The 20705-nt window shown below is 36.5% G+C and overlaps 1 protein-coding gene across 3 annotated transcripts in view; it reads right to left on the bottom strand.

Annotated features, from left to right (window-relative positions):
- The window catches only part of DIP2B (disco interacting protein 2 homolog B), a 249975-nt gene that overhangs the window by 73379 nt on the left and 155891 nt on the right, over positions 1–20705 (bottom strand). Inside the window, exons 4-7 of one of the 3 annotated variants that reach the window (XM_081309072.1) lie at positions 18697–18822; positions 7539–7751; positions 4325–4480; positions 3800–3922 (exon numbers count right to left, since the gene is read on the bottom strand). In XM_081309072.1, the coding sequence (XP_081165198.1) occupies positions 3800–3922; positions 4325–4480; positions 7539–7751; positions 18697–18822 (618 nt within the window). The remainder of the gene's footprint in view (positions 1–3799; positions 3923–4324; positions 4481–7538; positions 7752–18696; positions 18823–20705) is intronic. The other 2 variants (XM_081309070.1, XM_081309071.1) reach the window with 2 other exon arrangements.

Below are 20705 nucleotides of genomic sequence, written 5' to 3'. Positions count from 1 at the left end.
GTATCACACCAGTCTCTGCAACCTGAGACTGACAGCTTCCTAAGGTAAGGGATGGTTCTTTCTTTTTGTTTTCTTGACTACCTGTAACATTGGAGATTGCTCAAAAATGTTAGTTGAACTGAACTGAATTTGTTTTTAACGTTAGATTTTTAACACCGTCTTTCCAAGAACTGGAGGTAAATAATGTGTATATTATTGCCGTTTTCCACTAGGCCTTTGGAATTCTGAAAGACTATGCTTTGGGCTCAGTCTTTCAGATTTCCAAAGATATAGTTTTTTTTTTTCTTTTCCAAACATTAATTACTCAAATCAAGCAATTGTTACTTATTTTTAACCAGGAGAACACTGTTAGTTCTATTCTGCCAATGTAAATTGTTAAGTGTGATCTCTCTTAAACCTTGACTTTCATTTCGTGCCAGGCCAATATACAATGCTAAACACTTTTTTAAAAAAATATTTTAAGTTGTTGATAGAACTTTATCCATTTATTTATTTATTTATTTATTTATTATTTATATGTGGTATTAAGAATCGAACCCAGTGCCTCACACATGACAGGTAAGTGCACTACCGCTGAGCCACAGCCCAATGCTAGCACTTTGAATATCAGTGCATCAGGAAAGACATCCACCAGATGTGGTTGCACATACCTATAATCCCAGCACTGGGGAGGCTGAGACAGGAAGACTGTTCATGGTCAGCCTCAGCAATTTAGTGAGACCCTCAGCAACTTAGCAAGACTATCTCAAAATAAAAAGAAAAGAAAAATGGGGTATGGATATTGTTCAGTAGTAAACTGCCCCTGGGTTAAATCCCCATTTTCCACCCCACTCCCAAAAAGAAGCATGTCCACAGTTCAGTGAATTTAGTGACACCTGAAGAAACAGAATCTTAACCTCATATGTCAAATTGCTTTTTGCCTCCTGGTGCATGAACTGGGCTAAGACTGGATCTAGCCTACCAATGTGCCTAATTATATTAATAGCCTAATGTGATCAAAGCTACTATTAGTTCAGGGCATAAAAACAAACTACAAAGCCACTAAGGCTTAGTTCTCTGGACAAAAGCTTCTCACTTGCTCTCTCTTTGATAAAGGCTTTGTTAGGTAGGTCTGTTCATCACCAAGCTTCAATAATTATCAAATGGTCATCTCATTTTATCTGTGCTCACACCCATTCTCTGCTCATCTTTCCCTATTATATCCTAGACATGATTTCATCCATAAATATTTAAAAATTTATTGAATGAATAAAACACTGATGATTACCTATTCCTCTGTGAAGTCTTCTTTAACCACACAGATGGAACTAATTTCTTCTCTTCTCACAGTTGTATATATTCACTGATACAAACTTATTGGCTAACTAAGTTTCCACATCTATATATTTTAGCACTTACTTAAATCACACACAACACAAAGGAAGAGTGCATTTTCCTAAATCTTGAAACTTTTTTCACCATCTACCACACTATGATTCAGAAAGCAAATATATATGTCGACTGGCTGATTTAATGAAAGGACTATGTTAAATGAAAAAGAGACTGGGAACATTTTTTGATGGTACTGTTGATTGAATCCAGGGCCTCCAGCATGCAAGGCAAGTACTCTACCACAGAGCTACATTCCTAGCCCTTTTTATTTTGAGACAGGATCTTACTAAGTTGCCCAGACATGATCCTTCTGCCTCAGCCTCCTGAGTAGCTGGGATTACAGGTATGTGCCATGGAGCCTGGCTAAGCCTGGGCAAACTTTGGAAGTTGAATTTTTTTAAAAAATATTTATTTTTTAGTTTTCGGTGGACACAACATCATTATTTTATTTTTATGTGGTGCTGAGGATCAAACCCAGTGCCCCGTGCATGCCAGGCGAGCGCATTACCGCTTGAGCCACATCCCCAGCCCTTAAAGTTGAATTTAATATCTAATTTAATTTGATGTCTAACATAAGTAACTTTTAAAATTGTGTATTTGTATTTCCTAAACTCAAAGAATATATTATTGAGGAATAGTTCTCATTTTGGAGGAGGGGTAGTACTGGGGATTTGACACAGGATCACTTTACTACTGAGCTACATCTCTTAACCCTTTTTATTTTGAGACAGGGTCTCACTGAGTTGCTGAGGCTGACCTTGAACTTCCAATTCTCTTGCCAAAGCCTCCTAAATTGCTGGGATTACAGGCATATGCCACTATGCCCAGTTCAAGGAAGAGTTTTATGTCCTATAGTTATCTCTTTGCCCTTTTCCCCCTTCCCTCCATCCTTACCTTTCACCTGAGAACTAAAATATAAATGATCTTTAGGAAAAAAAGAGCAGAGAAGTCTGAACTCTTTTTTTTTTTTTGTAATTTTATTTTATTTATTTTTTTGTTGGTTGTTCAAAACATTACATAGTTCTTGACATATCATATTTCACACTTTGATTCAAATGGGTTATGAACTCCCATTTTTACCCGGTATACAGATTGCAGAATCACATCAGTTACACTTCCACTGATTTACATATTGCCATACTAGTGTCTGTTGTATTCTGCTGCCTTTCTTATCCTCTACTATCCCCCCTCCCCTCCCCTCCCCTCCCCTCCCCTCCCCTCCCCTCCCCTCTCCTCCCCTCCCCTCCCCTCTCCTCTTCCCTCTCTACCCCCTCTACTGTAATTAATTTCTCCCCCTTGTATTATTTTTCCCTTTCCCCTCACTTCCTCTTGTATGTAATTTTGTATTACCCTGAGGGTCTCCTTCCATTTCCATGCAATTTCCCTTCTCTCTCGCTTTCCCTCCCACCTCTCATCCCTGTTTAATGTTAATCTTCTTCTCATGCTCTTCGTCCCTACTCTGTTCTTAGTTACTCTCCTTATATCAAAGAAGACATTTGGCATTTGTTTTTCAGGGATTGGCTAGCTTCACTTAGCATAATCTGCTCTAATGCCATCCATTTCCCTCCAAATTCTATGATTTTGTCATTTTTTAATGCAGAGTAATACTCCATTTTGTATAAATGCCACATTTTTTTTATCCATTCATCTATTGAAGGGCATCTAGGTTGGTTCCACAGTCTTGCTATTGTGAATTGTGCTGCTATGAACATCGATGTAGTAGTGTCCCTGTAGCATGCTCTTTTTAGGTCTTTAGGGAATAGACCCAGAAGGGGAATAGCTGGGTCAAATGGTGGTTCCATTCCCAGCTTTCCAAGAAATCTCCATACTGCTTTCCAAATTGGCTGCACCAATTTGCAGTCCCACCAACAATGAACAAGTGTACCCTTTTCCCCACATCCTCGCCAGCACTTGTTGTTGTTTGACTTCCTAATGGCTACCAATCTTACTGGAGTGAGATGGTATCTTAGGGTAGTTTTGATTTGCATTTCTCTGACTGCTAGCGATGTTGAACATTTTTTCATGTACTTGTTGATTGATTGTATGTCCTCCTCTGAGAAGTGTCTGTTCAGGTCCTTGGCCCATTTGTTGATTGGGTTATTTGTTATCTTATTGTCTAATTTTTTGAGTTCTTTGTATCTATGCCTTGCTCATCCTTTAAGGTTATGTATTGACATATAATAAATGATTAAGAAATATTTGTTTGGGGCTGGGGATGTGCCTCAAGCGGTAGCGCGCTCGCCTGGCATGTGTGTGGCCCGGGTTCGATCCTCAGCACCACATACCAACAAAAGATGTTGTGTCCGCCGAGAACTAAAAAATAAATATTAAAAATTCTCTCTCTCTCTCTCTCTCTCTCTCTCTCTCTCTCTCTTTAAAAAAAAAAGAAATATTTGTTTAAGAAATATGTTTTTGGCATTTTTACTACTACCTTCCACAATTTCTTCAGAGTCATCTACAAAAAATTCTTTCAAGGGAGGCCTTTTGGGTCGTTTCAGAGTGTTAAGAAGCTGCTGGATTTTTGTGGATACTCTGCTATTGACAGGGACACCTGGAAGGAAAGAGATGAGTTAAGTTAAAATTCACTGACTTGAAAAGGATATTTTAGTTCCTCAATTCCCTCAGGAGCTTATTTTTCTAGTGATGGCCTTGCCCCAGTCTCACTCTATTTTAATTGGGCCAAAAAGGTACAAGTATGTACACAAGTTTGATGGCAATAAAGAACAAATATGGTGTTATTATTAATACACTTCTTTATGATTTCACCTAAGTTCTCTTTTCTCTTATAGCATGCTTTTCTTGAAGAAGGCACTCAGATGACCTGTTGAAACTGAGCCCAATGCAATGTAGTCTTATAGCTACTGAAATAGATGGTTAGGAACTACTGTTTAGAATTTGTATTTTTACAGTTTAATTTATACTCCCTATTTAGTTACCAAAAAGAGCTACCTACCATCAGCTGTATCCATAAGGCTGGACCTGTTGGATCCTTTGTGCATGCCTTTTACTATCCCCGAGGGGGGCAGATCAATATTTGCTGGGCGTACTGAGGATGATGATGAGGAAGAAGAGGTAGTTGTAGTGACATCTGGGGGCGCAGAGAAATTCTCTAGAGAGGAGAAAACAGAATTTAGAATATTAGGACATTAGCGGCAAAAAGTAAGAACCACTAAATCTTTGTTTTTAAACAAGGGAAAAAAACTACATAAATAGAGCATTAACTCCTGTGAAACAAGTTTTAAGTCAAATTCTACTACCAAAATATAATGGGGAAATCAGAGGTTAAGTCAGGACATGTCAGCTTTCCCAAATAATACTTTCAAGATTTAGGTAGCCTTAGTAAGATCACATCATAAGGACATGTCTCTCTACAACATTATTTTAAATATACATAGAAAGGTTAGTAGAAATCCAATGCTATAACAAAATAAAAGTTACAAGTGACTTCAAAATGGAACCAAATTAAGATCCTTATTAACTACTCATATTCTAGTTTCTTGAACATTTCTTTATTTTATCTGGAATGCTTCCACTTCCATGAAAGACCAAATAGTGTCTTAAGACTGTTCGTTTTCAGATGAAGGAAAACACGTAAAGTCCACTTCTCATTTTTATAAAATATCCATAGGTAATTTGGATCTACCTGACAAGACAAGGATCTTCCCTTGCTCTAAGCAGAGATTAAATAGTGTTATTATATGCTACTTCATAAAGAAGATTCTTAACACAGAGAAATGATATAAATTCAAAGAGAGCCATTCACCAGGGATATGTTACAAAAAACACAGAATAAAACATCTGGAAAAGTAATAAGAAAATAAGAGTTAAAATACATGATTCATAAGAATAATGAAAAATCACTAAAAAATATGAAAAAGAAAAAAGCATAATATAAACAATTTCTAAAATCAATTGGGGATAAGGATTGTATACACAAAATGTCTCTAATTACTATTTTAAAAGTTTTGAATATTTGAAATAAGCTGGACCCGGTGGTGTACAACTGTAATCCCAGATACTATGGAGCCTGAGGTAGGAGGATCACAAATTTGAGGTCATCATATTCAATTTAGAGAGACCCTGTCTCAAAATAAAACTTTAAAAGATGAGCTGGGTTGTGGCTCAGTGGTAGAGCTCTTGCCTCGCATGTGTGAGGCCTTGGGTTTGATCTTCAGCACCACATTAAAAAATAAATAAATAAAGATATTGTGTCCATCTACCACTAAAAAAATATGGAAGGAAGGACGGAAGGAAGGAAAGGAGGGAGGAAGGGAGGGGAGAGAGGGAGGGAAAGAGGGAGGGGCTAGGGATATAATTCAATGGAGAGCAAACCTAGGTTCAATCCCCAGTACTGAGGGACAAAAAAGTTTGAAATATATAAGCACAGGTACACTGCAGTATACCTTTCTGTAGCATAATGTAGAAACATAAGCATTAAAAATGTATATTTTTATTTGACTCAGCAATCAACTTATAGAAAATATCCTAAGGAAATAAACAGACAAATGCACAATACTTTTGGCAATCTGCAAAATGGCAAAAAACAATATTACTTAAATGTCCAAAAGAGGGGAATGATTAAATAAATCAGGGCACAGTCATTTGATTGTATTTAAAATCATGAAAATAACAGTATACTTATAATGATATAGAAGATGTTCACAATACACTGCCAAGAAAAGCAGGAAATGAAAATTACATTTAAGACAATTTCATTTTTGTAAAATCAAAACAAAAACCCCACATATTCATAAACAAATAATATCTGGAATACACACTAAAGTTGTAGCATTTAAATGTTATCCATAGGAAGTGGGACTATAAATTATTTTATTTTTATTTTACCTGTTTTTAAATTTCCCTATCAGGAGCATGGACTACTATGAGAATGAACATCCAAAAAGCAATAACATTGCATAATATGGTATCTGTGAATAACTAAGCCAATAACTTTTCACAGAGTCATGAAGCAACAGAAAAATATGAGGTCAGATATGTTATAAAATATGAAATCATCTTGTTAACAAAAATACACATAATATTAACTGGATATAGGACAATTCTTTTTATAAGTGAAAGTGCTCTCTTTTTGACAAATATGGAAATAAAAGCTCACCTACCATGGCTTTGTTGCTTACCCTGCATGACAGAAGAGATGGTAAACATGTACACCTGTGTGTGGCTGCTCTAGAAAGCTCAGTGAACTACACACTGGGCAGAGCTAAGAATGCAGAACAAAAGTCAATGGCAGCTGGCATAAGGCTATTAATGTGGGCAATCATATCCTCTGGGTAATTATGATCTTTAAAAAATTATAACCATGAAAATTTTCCAATTTTTATTTTCTGAAATCAATAAATAGAATGAAGATATATAAAGGATATAGAAAGATCACTGAGAGGAAAATTAAAGATACCAAAATGCAACTGAATGTCAAGAAAGAAGGGAAAGACATCACAGATATATAATGTTCATGTACATTATTTAGATTGATTTGTACCAACCAATTTAGCAAAAGCAGAGATATGCATCTTTATTTGCAGATGACACAACTCTTTAAAAAAACAAACAAAACATAAAGCAGAGCCAAGCAAAAGCTGTACTCCACACAGTAGCATCAGTAGCAGGTAGCAGCTCATAGACTACCAACATCCTCAGCTGGCACACTCCAGGTGTAGCAATATCACAGCAGCAAGGACAATAAATCCAGTCTTTACACTAAAGACAAAAGGGCTTCATTGATATTGGTTTAATGTGGAATTTGCTCAGGTTTAATGATTTTTATTTGATAGAACATAGACAACAATCCTGAAGAATTCTAAGATGCTACATGTTTTAACACTCTTTAATATATGAAATATTCTTCAAGTGGGACAAACCAATACTAAGACTGGTGTTATATCTTGCAGCTTGAGTATTGCTTATGGAAATAGATATGGCTTCAGGTGGGCAACACTATGCTCCAATAATGCAGATGATACCTATCATTCCTGCAACAAATGTATTGCTGGTGTTTCCTTCTTTGCCTCATTAACTGTCACGTTCTCTCTGATTATCTGTTTTTTTAGGCCACGTTGAAAAACCTAACACAAATCATAAATTGTTTCCTGAATACTGGTTGCCAAATGAAACATAATTTGGACTCCTTAGGTAGATTCAGCTCCTACCTATTCGGGTATTGGCAAATACATCAGCTAGAGACCCACTGGTTCCTTTGACCTCTCCATGGGACAGCGTAGAAGATGCGGATGAAGAAGTGGACGATCCCTGAATTGAACGGTTGATCCAGGACTCAGCATTCTGTAAGCTCTGTTGCAAGGCAGCAGAGAGCGCAGCTTGGCGTCTCAGAGAGCCCTCATCCTCAGAGGCCGAAGACGTGTCTGTGTGGAATTAGAAAAAAAGAAGTTCTCGATCCTGCCTAGAATAGAAACTTTTCAGTTCTTGCTCAATGATCACACACTCTTGACACCAGCAAAACATTCGCATTGTTAAGTTAGATTAATAGGTAAAGTTTCTCAAGAATCTCAAAGATGTGTGAGCCAAAACTTCCAAGAATAAAACAACCTAACTTTGCAGGTTTAAGTTGTTTAAAAACAACAAAAAAGTAAACTTTAGGAACCTTTTTACTTCAGTACTTCTCTGTTTGAGCTTAATATTCAAATTCTTCTAGGTGACCTACTTATGTTCAAGTAATATTGAAGTGCTTATATATATATATATCTTCCTCAATCTCTTACTTAAATCTTGTGATAAGTTGCCACATTGATGTTTACAATTACTTTGTTAGTCTTTATTTGAAATTATCCTGATAGGAAGATGAAAACTGATTCTTGTTAAAAACCTGTATGCCAGTGAGCTAGGTGATAGGGAACTGAAATGGAGTAAGAAGCAGTCCTTGGCCTAGAAGCATTCATGGCTTTAGTGGAAAAGCCAGCTAGTTGCGTGTAGCATAGGTAAGCTTTCCAAACATGACAGCGGTGGGGGGACCTACCGATTTGGACTTCTTTCCTTAATTCTCAGAGAAGAATTGTGAAAAATTCACTGATTTCTGTATTTAGCCTGGCTAAGTCCTAAATTAGAAATGTTTAAAAAAAAACAACAACAAAGTTCAACTGAACATAAGGAAGCAAAAGCCAACAGAAAGAGAAGTCCAGACTCTAATCATTCTAGACTCTAAGCTTACAAGGCATATAAGTTAAATGGGCATTTGGTCTGATGTATGGAACAAGGCCTTCAAAATGATTTGGGGGGGGGGGGGGCGCTATGATTTGTGATCTGTGCACTGAATGATTTTATTCACATTTTTTATTTTTTACTATATTTTTGTTTGCTTGTTTTTGTGGTGCTGGATTAAACCCAGAACCTCACATATGCTAGGCAAGTGGCCTACCACTGAGCCACATCCTTAGCATCAATTTTTTAAAATTAAAAATTATGTGTTAGTCAGGCACAGTGATGCATACTTATAACCCCAGCTATTTGGGAGGCAAAGATAGGAGAATTGTCCTTGCAAGCTCAAGGACAGCCTGGGCAATGTGAGACTCTATCATAAAATAAAGTAAAATAAAATAAAATGGGCTGGGAATGTAACTGGGTGGCAGAGTACTTGCCTAGCTTGCGTGAAGCCCTGGGTTCAATACCAAGGTGTGCATGGGGGGAAATATTGTGGCTACTTCTGCAGAATACTCTCCTCTAATTTAGATGAAACTGTAGGTTCATGTCCTGCTTTGGTTCAAAAAGCCTACAAGATAACTACTGGGACTGAAAAACTAGTAACACCTTGCAACAGGAATTATTTGAACTACTAAAGACTAATCTAATCCAGAAGTCAAATTCTGTAAGCCCAGATCAAGAAAATTAATAACTACATTCTTGCTTCTTGCTCTGTCCTACCACTAGTTTATTACTTTATATTGAAGGAGATTTGAAGCCCAAGCCTGACTGATGATCTTGTTTCTTTAAAATGTATTATATAACCATATATGTGCTTGGAATTAAGTCCTGGGGATTCTGCGAGATATTCTATGTCTCTCAAACAGTTAAATCTCTAAAGAAGCCTACAATTTGGTACAGGAGACACACAGCTTACATATTGTTGCAAAAGAATACATTGTGCTAGAAATGGGATAAGCAAGGGGTCCCACAGGAGGAGACCAAACTTAGTCCACAGTTTTAAGTACTTCTATATAAGTGGAGCAAAGACAGATGAGGCATGGTGGAAAAGTATGAGGCTGGAGAGATAAATAATGAACAGATCTCAAGGGGATAAAACAAGGAGGTTTTCCTTAGAGAAAAAGATATATAATACAAAAGGGATTGATTAAAGGAAAAATACCGAAAGAAAGAAAGAAAGAAAGAAAGAAAGAAAGAAAGAAAGAAAGAAAGAAAGACAACAGAATCTGTAACTCTTTAAGGAAAGCATTTTGCGTAATTCCCAGAAAACTTTCTAACATTTTAGCTGTACCTTGAGACACAAAGATACTTATCTTTGTAAGCATTCAAAAGTAAATAAATTAATTAATTAATTTAAAAGGTTGGGGTTGTGGCTCTGTGGTAGACTGCTTGCTTTGCATGAGTGGTGTACTGGGTTTGGTCCTCAGCACCACATAAATCAATAAAATGAAGGTATTGTGTCGATCTATAATTAAAAATTTTTTTTTAAATTAAAGGAAAAAAAAACAAGTTGTGGGGCTGGGGCTCCGCAGTAAAGCACTTGCCTAGCATGTGTAAGGCCCTGGGCTCAATCCTGAACACCACATAAAAGTAAATAAAATAAAGGTATTGTGTCCAATATTATTAATTAATTAATTAATTAATTAATTAATTAATATTGTTGTGGCCAGTGGGACAGACAGTTCAGTACAGAAAGCAGAATACGGGGAGGAAGGAAGAGAGGAAAAAGTGGGGGAAGCAGGGATTTTGCCAAAATGAACCCAGCTACTATGTATAACTTAAAAAAAAAAAAAAAGTGGTATAGCCAGAGAGACAGGTGACTCTGACTCCCAGAACAAAATGTTTTCAGGGTAACCCATCTCAGGATCCCACAATCTACTCTGAATTTACAGTCTGCTTTTACTGTATTTTTATTTTGGTTTGTGTAAGTCTAAAATCAGAATAAAACACTTCTTAAAAGATAGAAAAGCCAGTATTTTAATGATTAGGTTTATAGAAAATTGGTTTTGTTATATTTCTATATTATGTCAATTATGTAATCAGGTATGTTGTTTCATCAATTACCTAATTTGTCTGTTAGCCTTCCTCAGAATGTTTAATGACTTACATCTACAGAGTGGCTTAGTGTAGAAGGAAAAATGGCTTCTGTGTCAGTCTTCCATTTGAACTTTTAGGTCTACTACTTAACTAGTTATGTGAGTTGGGAATAAAATTGTCCATTTGCAAAAGTTGTTTGCTTGTTCATTCATTCAACAAACATGTCTAAACACAAGTTGGGGGGCTGGGGATGTGGCTCAAGCAGTAGCGCGCTTGCCTGGCATGCGTGCAGCCCGGGTTTGAAAATATTCTCTCTCTCTCTCTCTCTCTCTCTCTCTCTCTCTCTCTTAAAAAATAAATAAATAAATAAATAAACACAAGTTGGTAGGATACAATGTTGAGCAAGAAGACACAGTCCCTATTCTCAGAGGAGTTTAGAACAGGTGTTCAAGGAACTAAGACCTAAACCAAGGCCTTCAGGTTATAAAGAAATTAGTTTTAAGACACACAAGCCTAGGGGGGAGAGAGCAGTGGTCAGGGAAGAACAGCACGTGAAAAAGTTTGGAGGAGAGAGTAAACTAGACACATTTGAAGATCTTAAAGAAGCTGAGACTAGCAGAAGCACAGGATGCAAAGCTGATATTGATGGAAGAAGCTGGACAAGTAGGCAAAGCTATATTGCTAAGGGTATGCTAAGGAAACTGGTCTTTATAATATCTACAGTGGTAGGCCATGAAAAAAGAATGTACGGAAAGCACCCACAGCAGTGCCAGCACACAGCAACAGGATGATAAATGTTAGTTCCCCCTCTCATCCCTAAAAGGACAGTTCAAAGAATGTTTCTTTTTGATTTGTAACAGTACTGAAAATTTCCCTAATAAATACACAGCTAGTTCCTTCCTTTAAACATGAAAGTAAAGAGGATAGAAACTGATTAAAGTCTGATAAAAGAAAAACATACTGTGTTAATCATGCAACCTGAGAAATGGGGTAATGCTATGAATAACTTCCCCTGAGAGAGCTCAAAGATGCAAAACTGGACAGACAAGGCTTAAAGACGATTATGTGTTAAGTTCACACAAAATGTAAGTGATGCAATGGGACTATATCTTTTTAAAAATAAAAATGGTTCTCTTAACTATTTTTATTTGATAGCATTTTTTAAAATAAAAGCAATTGTCACCCACGAAATTAATACAGATTTGCAGATATTTGATATTAATATTATCCATTTCCTAGATTCTGCTTTTAACATGAACACACACCTATTTTCCATTTTAACTAAAGTCCCTAAGCTCTTGTATATGAGGAATACAATATGTCTATACAACAGAAAACAATTTTGAAAGCATGGTTTTTAAATTTTAATTTATAATCTGGTGTGATTTTAACACAGTATCATTTAAGACTGGCCATCAGAAGACCACAAACTATTTATAAGTAGTTAGGAAATACATAAACAATTTGCTTGTTGATTTTAAGAGAATAAAAGTCTCTTGGGGGAGGAATTATTGGAGATTTAACCCAGGGGCAATTTAGCACTGAGCTATAGCCCTAGCCCATTTTAAAGAAAGAGTTCCATAGAAACTAGGAAAAGCATATATCTATACAAAGATTTGTACATTAATGTGCATAAGAGCTCTATTTTAATAGGTAAAAATTGGAAACAATATAAGTGTCCATCAATGAATGATTTACTACCATGATAGGCACAACATGTATGAATTCTCAAAATAGTTATACTGAGTGAAAGAAGCTACAGCATCCTTCTCCAAAAAACAGAAGTAAAACTATGTGATTCTATCATAAGATTCTAGGGCTGAGGTTGCGGCTCAGCAGTGGAGTGCTTGCCTAGCAGGTGCGAGGCCCTGAGTTTGATACTCAGAACCACATAAAAATAAATAAATAAAGGTATTGTATCCAACTACAACAAAATACATATATATATATATATAAAAAGAATTCTAGAAAACTGCAAAATAATACACAATGACAGAAAACATATTAAAGGTTACCTAAGGATGAACATAGGAAGAAGTGGGAGAGAGAATTGGAAGGAAATATAAGGAGTTGGGGTGAAGATGTCGTTTTGTTTTTGTTTTGTGGCAGTACTGGGGATAAACCCAGGGGTACTTTTCCACTGAGTTATATTACCTACCTACCCATGGTACTAGGGATTGAACCCAGGGGGTGCTGCCACATCCCCAGCCCCTTTTGTTTTTGAGACAGGGTCTTCCTAAATTGCTTAGGCCTCACTAAATTGCTGAGGCTGGTCTGACTGAATTTGTTATCCTTCTGCCTCAGCCTGTAATCCTTACTGGGATTACAGGCCTGCTTCACTGTGTATGGCTTCATTAAAAAATAATAATAATAATAATTTTAATTGTAGATGGACACAATCTTTATTTTATTTGTTTGTTTGTTTTAACATGGTACTAAGGATTGAACCCAGTACCTCACACATGCTAGGCAAGCGTTCTAAGGCCGAGCTGCACCACCAGCCCTGGCTCCATTTATCTTAATTGTGACAGTTTCATGGTTTTACTATGTCAAAAGTTGGCAACATATACACTTTAAATATGTGCTGCTGGGCTGGGGTTGTAGTTCATGGACTCCAACCCTAGCACCAAAAGGGGAAAAGAAAGGGTCTCACTGAATTGCTTAGGGCCTCACTAAAGTTGCTGGGGCTGCCTTTGAACTCCCGATCCTCCTGCTTCAGCCTCCTCCCAAATTGCTGGGATCATAGTGTGCACCACCACACCCAGCCAGAAATGCTTTCAAGAGAGGCAGAAGTTTCTGTTGGCAAGGAGAAAGTTTGAAGCTTAAGAAGAAAAATCTTTATAGAGAATCAGGAGAGAGGAGTCTAGAAACATTTAGTTCTGGAGGTAGGGCAACCTGAATCTATCTTGGGTTATAAATTCTGAGGCACTTAATTTAACACTAAACCCAAGATGGGAAATGATTCACCACACAATTGTTAGGAAGATTTCTAGAACTACTAAAGATTTTTTGCATCCTATAATACTAATCTATGTGCATAGAGAGCTAGCAGGGGACCAAAAAATTGGTCTGAGCACCTAAAGAGGAAGCGTCCATGCCTTGCCTAACAAACTGGGATACCTTTGGAAGACAGTGTACTCACTACTAATAATTACTCAAATACTGCTTTCCTAGGTATTTTCTCATATACCTGTGTGGGGGGGGGGGAGTTTACAAAATAAATTAATGCTCTAATTAACACTGGGAGAAAAAGGGTGTCCCTCCCTCCCATTAAATTGCTTATTTGAAAATTAGGCTTTTAAAGTCAGATTGCTCTGAATTTAGAACTTAGCTCTGCCACAAATAGCTACTGGGAAAATCAGATGGGGGGGGGGGGTCTTCATTCTGTTTTTTTCTTTTTATTAGTCTGGGGTTTTCTTGTTTGGTTTTGCTTTTGTTTTTTGGTACTGGGGCCTATAACACTGAGCCACACCCTCAGTCTTTCCCTTTCAATGGTAGATTACTTCCACTATTATCTTACTAGTTCCCATTCAATGGATCTTTATCTCTTGAGGATGTGTCCTTTTAGAGACCATCTGTACCCCAGGGATGTCTTAGCCTAAGACCACTTGTTAATATTGGTTCTTATCAGTCAAGTAGTAAAATTCAAACTTTGTAACCACTGACCACAAGTCCTAGGGAAGATTCCTGGTTGTGCTATCTCAAAGGCAGTCCAAAGGCAATTTTTCTTGACATTTTCTTTTGCTGGCAGGTTAGGTTTTTTTTTTTTTTTCTAGTTTACTCATATGTCCTTGTACATGCTTCTTTTTCTCTCTCACTTTCTCTTTCTTCTCTCTTTGGTACCCAGAGGGTATTCAATAATGTTATGTAATTATAAAACTACTTCTATTGTCAAGTTTTAAATTTTATAATCAGCTATTGAAATATACAAATTCAATCTGATAAAGTTTTTTACTATACTTTGGCTTACAGAAACTTAGTCCCTGAAGTAATAATGAAAGTATGCTATTAAAATGATCCAAAGCTATTAATTAGTTTATTTATAAAGATCCAATTTATCAACCAATTTTTTACTTTGTGGTTTTGAATAAAATTAGAGTATTTTGGGGAAAATTCCCCAAGCTGGTAATTCAACAGGTATTCTCTTTTAAATAAATTCCTTTTAACTGACTGATATGTGTTTGGGGGTAACCTCTCAAAAGGCAATGGTTTATTTAATTAGTTTGGAATAATTCTCATTCTAACATCAGGCAAACATGAGCATCTAATTAGATGAAAAGGATTTCCTACACATGATACTTTAGAAGGGTAGTAAGCAAAAAGACTTTTAAGTTTGACACTTAATTGCTATTTGACCTGGGGCGAATCAATGACTATGGAAAGTCCTCTGCAGGATGTAAGGCACTATAAATCCATGAACCTAGTTAAAATATGTCCAAAGTATAATAATATCCTAGACTGTTCATGGGCATAATTTTCATATACAGAAATATAGAACTAAGTTTCTCTTCTGGCCCTAAGAATTATTAAAGCCACTGACCAAACAGGGTCCTATCTGAGACAGATGACTAAATTGAAGCTCCTCTCTACCCAAGCCAGTTGAATAACTTACTATATGTTTTAGAGTCATTATGTAATCTATCTGGGTCACCTGTGTACCCCTAGAATGCTGCAAAGGATAAGTCCAGCAGGGTGCAGAAAAAGCTCAGAGAGGAAAAATATAAATAAATGCTATAGTTTTTTGCATTGTTTTTTCCCTATGAGTGAGTAATAGTGTTAAACAAAGAACCCCTACAAAGGAAAAGCTGAGGTAATTGCCTCATGATATTAGTAAATGATTTCCGCATATAAAGGGAACTAGATGGCAGTAATTCAAGCAGTCCAAAACACTCTGTGGCACTCTGTACCACAGGCACTGAAAGAATCATAGATTGCTACTGACTTAAGAGAACTTAAATCTTCCAATGGATGGTAGAAATCAGTGTACATATCATCAATAAGAAAATTTTAGGCTGACATATTATTACTTGAGAATAATTTGTGAACAAAGATAAATTATTTCCCTTGCCAACTATTCACCAAATTTTCCAGACTAACTATCTATTTAAATGAAGCCAAGATTTATGACATATTCCTTATATGCCTTCAAAAGAACCCTACATTTTCATCAAGTCATTTATGTGTTGTGTGCTTCCTCAGGAAGGCAAAGAGGCTAACTAGCTAGTATGTTCTAGGAGTTGCCCCAGAAACTAAGTTCACACAGGACAACGTGAGCAGAGTACAAGACTTGACCTGAAATGTGCTCTGTGGTGTGTAACATAACAGTTTACAAAGAAAGATAACGAAAATATTATGAAATCTCAGGTGAATATTTCCCTCCAAAAGTGGCACATCTTTTTTAGGTCATTTTATAGCTGGTCAGAGCTGACATTTTTAGAAACAGCCAATAACAAGCAATAATTTCAATTCCTCCATCCTCCTATTTCTTTCAATCCACCCTCAGTTCTTCTAAACAATACTGTCACAATTCTATTCTCTTCCTCATTCTTGAATGCAGCTCAGAATTTTTCTAAACTTGGGTGTTTCATGGGCTATCACAGTAGATATGGAAAATAAAACCTATTTGACATCCATGGGTTATCCTATAACAGATGCTATGTGATGCTTAAACTGCAACGAGAAATAGGGAGATTGCCAACATTCTTACCTGGTGGTTCTGAAAAGCTTGGAGAAAATGGAATTCAAATTCTAATGTGAGAACAGTAAATTCTACCTGCTAAAATGGAGGGTGCTAAAAGAAACCTTATGATGAAGTTCTTCCCACATTCCCTCAGTAAAGCAAAGTATTTGTTCTAGGCCTATGTATAATTGTTGAATGAAAGCATCAAGATCTATTGGAGAGTCTAAGTGAGAAATCACTATGCAGGGTGTTCTCAATGTTTCCTCTTGATGGGAGAGAATTCCGATCTACTTGACAATACACATGTTCCTAATTACAAATTGGGGTTTCTCAAATACTATTCAGAGATCCTCAGAACAGAAAATAAATGGATTTGGAACTTTTTATTACTCTGATCTGCTGAATACATGTCTTATAAGAGAGGAGCACATCTTTGTAATCATGAAATTAAAAAAAAATACATAATGCAATCAAGAACTTTATGTACATCTCCAAGGCTGCAGAAAGAGTAGAACATTAGTAGTTAGAAATACAGAGGCCTACAGTGAATTCCAAAGGACTATGGTCTCATTCAGCACCAAACAGCTGTGATTTGTTTCTAGACTGGTAAATTTCCCTCAGGCAGTGACTTTTGTAAAAGGGGATAAAAAGAGATTTACACTCTTTCTGAGCATTCTCAAGATCCTTTGCTGCACTCTCACATTTAACCCAAAGCAATGAGAACAGCCTATTTACTCTGAAACTGGATTGCTTTAATACAGCTTTGGAGAGGATTATTTCGAAGAACTACATGTCCTGTTGCTCCCTACCCTTTGCCATTTACTGCAACTGAACCCTCTACCACTCTGCAGTAGAATCTGCCAACAAGAAATGGCTACTAAACTGAGAGCCCCCTTTGTCCATGAGGACCCAATTTGTGCTATACTAATGTGGAAGGGAACCCATCCAAGATTTTGAATGAGTGGGTCTGAAGTATGCATCATTACAGACAAAAATGCCTTATTGTGACGGTCTGCTAGAGGTATCTTGTGTTACATTTTGAGCAACACTTGAAGCCACAGAGCTATTTCTCTTTCAGACATATTGACACCACAGATGTGAAGGAAAAAAGCACACACAGTTCATGAGCTCACAGCACACCCAAATGCTCTGAAAGTTAGCCAAAATCTGGGAGAAAACTATTAATGAGTCTGGATGAGAGAATAGGCTCAGTATGAATAGTTCCGACAACGTGACAACTGTGAATAAAAATCAAACACAATAATGCAACTTTCCTAGGAATCTCCCCATAGACATGCTAGGCCAAAACAGTATGGGGGAAATTTTTCTCCAAAGATTTCATTAGCGGAATATGACACTACAGAGACAGACACCGCATTGAGGCTCGGAAATAGATTTACTATGTTTAGTCTCAGACACCTATGTGAAGATCTTGTCTGGGATTGATCTAAAAATATATATATATATATATATATATATATTTTTTTTTTTTAAAGGTTTTAAAAAACTTTGGCAAAACTTGACATAATGGTGCATGCTTTCCAGCGGCTTGGGAGGTTGAAGCAGGAGAATTCCAAGTTCAAGGTCACCCTCAGCAATTTAGCAAGACCCTAAGCAATTCAGTGAGACCCTATCTCAAAATAAAAATTAAAAGGGCTGGGGGTGTGGCTCAGTGGTTAAGCACCCCTGGGTTCAATCATCAGTACCCTCCCCCTCAAAAAAAAAAAAAAAAAAGGAGAGGAAAAAAAGAAAAACTGTGGCAAAGATTCTGCACAGACTAGATAACTTAAGGTTGTTGCAGTCATTTCTCAAATAGGAAGCTGTAACTCTTAAATTTACCTGAGGGGGCGTAAAGACTCTATGTCTGCTGAGGGAATGGAATAAAGATATCTAATTCCTACTGATCTCAGGACCCCATTAGAAAAAGTAGATTCTGAACAAACTAAAATGTATATAGATATATCCATACACTAACACATTTCCACATTTTTACATATCTGCACAAGTACGCTCCTATAGTCTTTAATGACACACAAAATCCTGTTTCAAGTACACCTACTACTATTACTGTTGCAGAGATGGAGTAAATATATGATTATCGGACATATTTTGGGTGTCCATAAAAACACTATTTAATCATAGCAAGGCCCTGACCTGTGTTTATTCATGACTACATGAATTTGGGGGTTAAAAAGGAAATGCTGGAAATTCAGAATAAAAGTTTTTGTTTTTTAAAAAGCTTTACTCTTAAGGCTTCTTTTCATGTGTTATTTATAAGGTGATAATCAAAACCTGCCGCCTTCAGAGTATGCTCTTATATAATTTTGATGATGCAGAGTGAGTTCCACCTTCTATTTCCAGAAAGAAAAGGCAGAACTTACCTCAAGAACATCAAGATAGTAACTGTGAGAGAAAAAGGGTTTTGATAAACTTACCAGGAGGCGTACAAGCATCTGCAGGAGACTGGACAAATGTGGACCGCCTTTTGGTGGGCATGGGCAAAGCCATTTTTTGTTCCTTATGTTTTGCCAGTGCAGCTTGAACTGCTTCTGTGTGGATATCTGAAAAGTCAAACAGTTGCATTTATTTGCATTTATTCTGGCTTGTAACATGTTTACTGATGTAGACTGAACTATTTATTGCTGCCTTAATTATTAAAAAACGTAAAGGGGATGTGTAGGTGATTTTTATTAATCTTTTAATTTACACCAATTAAAAAGAAAAACCAAAAATAGGAACAAAAGAAGTCGAGGACAATTTAACAAAGGAGAAAAATGAATCCAGAATGATTATGTGACTGACATACCAGACAAGAAGTTGACTGAGATGGGGGGAGGGGTACAGTCTAACATGCATCTATGCCAGGAGCAAATCCCACCTCTAAGTGAAATGAGTGCTGTGCAGGTGCCTAGAGGAGACTCATTATTTTTCAAAAATAAGAAGCTTAGGGTTTGCTTAACTGTCTGAAAGAAAACTTGGTTGAGACCCCTCAGTTCTATGCCACAGGAACACAAGGGATGATTTTGATCTAGAAAAATATAAGGACAGATGTTACTTGTTTGCCACTTTGGCTACAAAAGAATTCAACTCTACTTGCTCTTCCTCCTAACAGGAATCTCAAACATATCCAAACAAAACTCTTGATTTTCCATTCCCACTGTAAATTCACCCTGCATTCCTATAAAACAGGATCACATTGTATACAATATTTTGGGTTCTGCTTTTAAAAAAAAAAATTCTTATAAAATGCTGAGAGGTTGAATAACCAACTGAAGTAAGATAACAACCAAAGTGGCTTTCCCAGTTCACAACAATTTATTGTTTAGGAATGGCCTCAGTCTACATGCTATCCATCCTTCCTTTGAAGCCTCTCTCTGAAATGTAATTGTGCCCTCAGAAAAGATGATCCAATCAGATCCTTCTTTAGGGAATTTAAACTGAATCAGGAACTGAAATCCTAGGGCTGAGTCACATTGATGACAGTGCACCAAAAAGAAGAAAGGCCCTGAATTTCAAGGTGAGATTCTCCAAAGTTCTCTCACCCTTTCTAAGGATTTCTCAGTTGTTCTATTTGCTTCTGTGGCCTACCCCCAGCTATTTTAGGTAGCCTGAGTTAGCATCTGTTTCTTGCAACAAAGAAAATCTACTAACAAAACTAGAAACGTCATACTATATAGAGGTACAACGTAATTTTAAAGGGCTCCACAATATTTCACTGTAGAAATGTGCCACTGTTCAAGCTTCCCCTTAATATTAAATGTTATGTTATTCCTATTTTTTTGCTACTATTCATAGCAAGAATGATTCAGTATTTTTACCTCAATACACAGTCTAATAATTTTTTTAGGACTAACAACATGAATTGCTGAGATCAAATATAAGCACTTCTTATTCTAGAAATACTTCAATATGTATTTCCTTAGAACAAACAATTTTCTAATACAACCACAGTGCATTTATTCAAATCTAGGAATCCATCATTGATACACACTATTATCTAACTCACAATCCATATTCCAATTAAGCCAACTGTCCCAATAATGTCCTACTGTTCCTTTTCTCCTGATTGAGGATCTAATACAGGATCACACATTATATTTATTTGTCCTATGTCTTTTTTTCTCCTATAATCTAGAATAGTCTCAGTTTTCTGTCTTTTATAACCTTGACATTTTGGGACAAACTGACTGTCAAATATACCTTAATTTGAATTTCTTTGATATTTCCTCATAATTAGATTTAGGTTATGCATTTGGCAGGGATATCATAGAAGAAATGTTTCTTTTTCAAAACATGATGTCAGGTAGCATCTGCTCTATTACTGATGACAGTTTAAGTACTTGGTTAAAATGGTAACTGCTAGTTACATCCAGTAATTTAGTGAGCCCGTCTCAAAATAAAAATTTTTTAAAAGGGACAGGTATATAACTCAGCGGCAGAGCAC

This window comes from Spermophilus citellus (genome assembly GCF_964194105.1).
Source record: "Spermophilus citellus genome assembly, chromosome: 10".
In the NCBI taxonomy this organism is placed as follows: domain Eukaryota; kingdom Metazoa; phylum Chordata; class Mammalia; order Rodentia; family Sciuridae; genus Spermophilus; species Spermophilus citellus.
The sequence above is the reverse complement of the archived record's forward strand: the minus strand, read 5'-3'. Positions and strand labels throughout refer to the sequence as shown.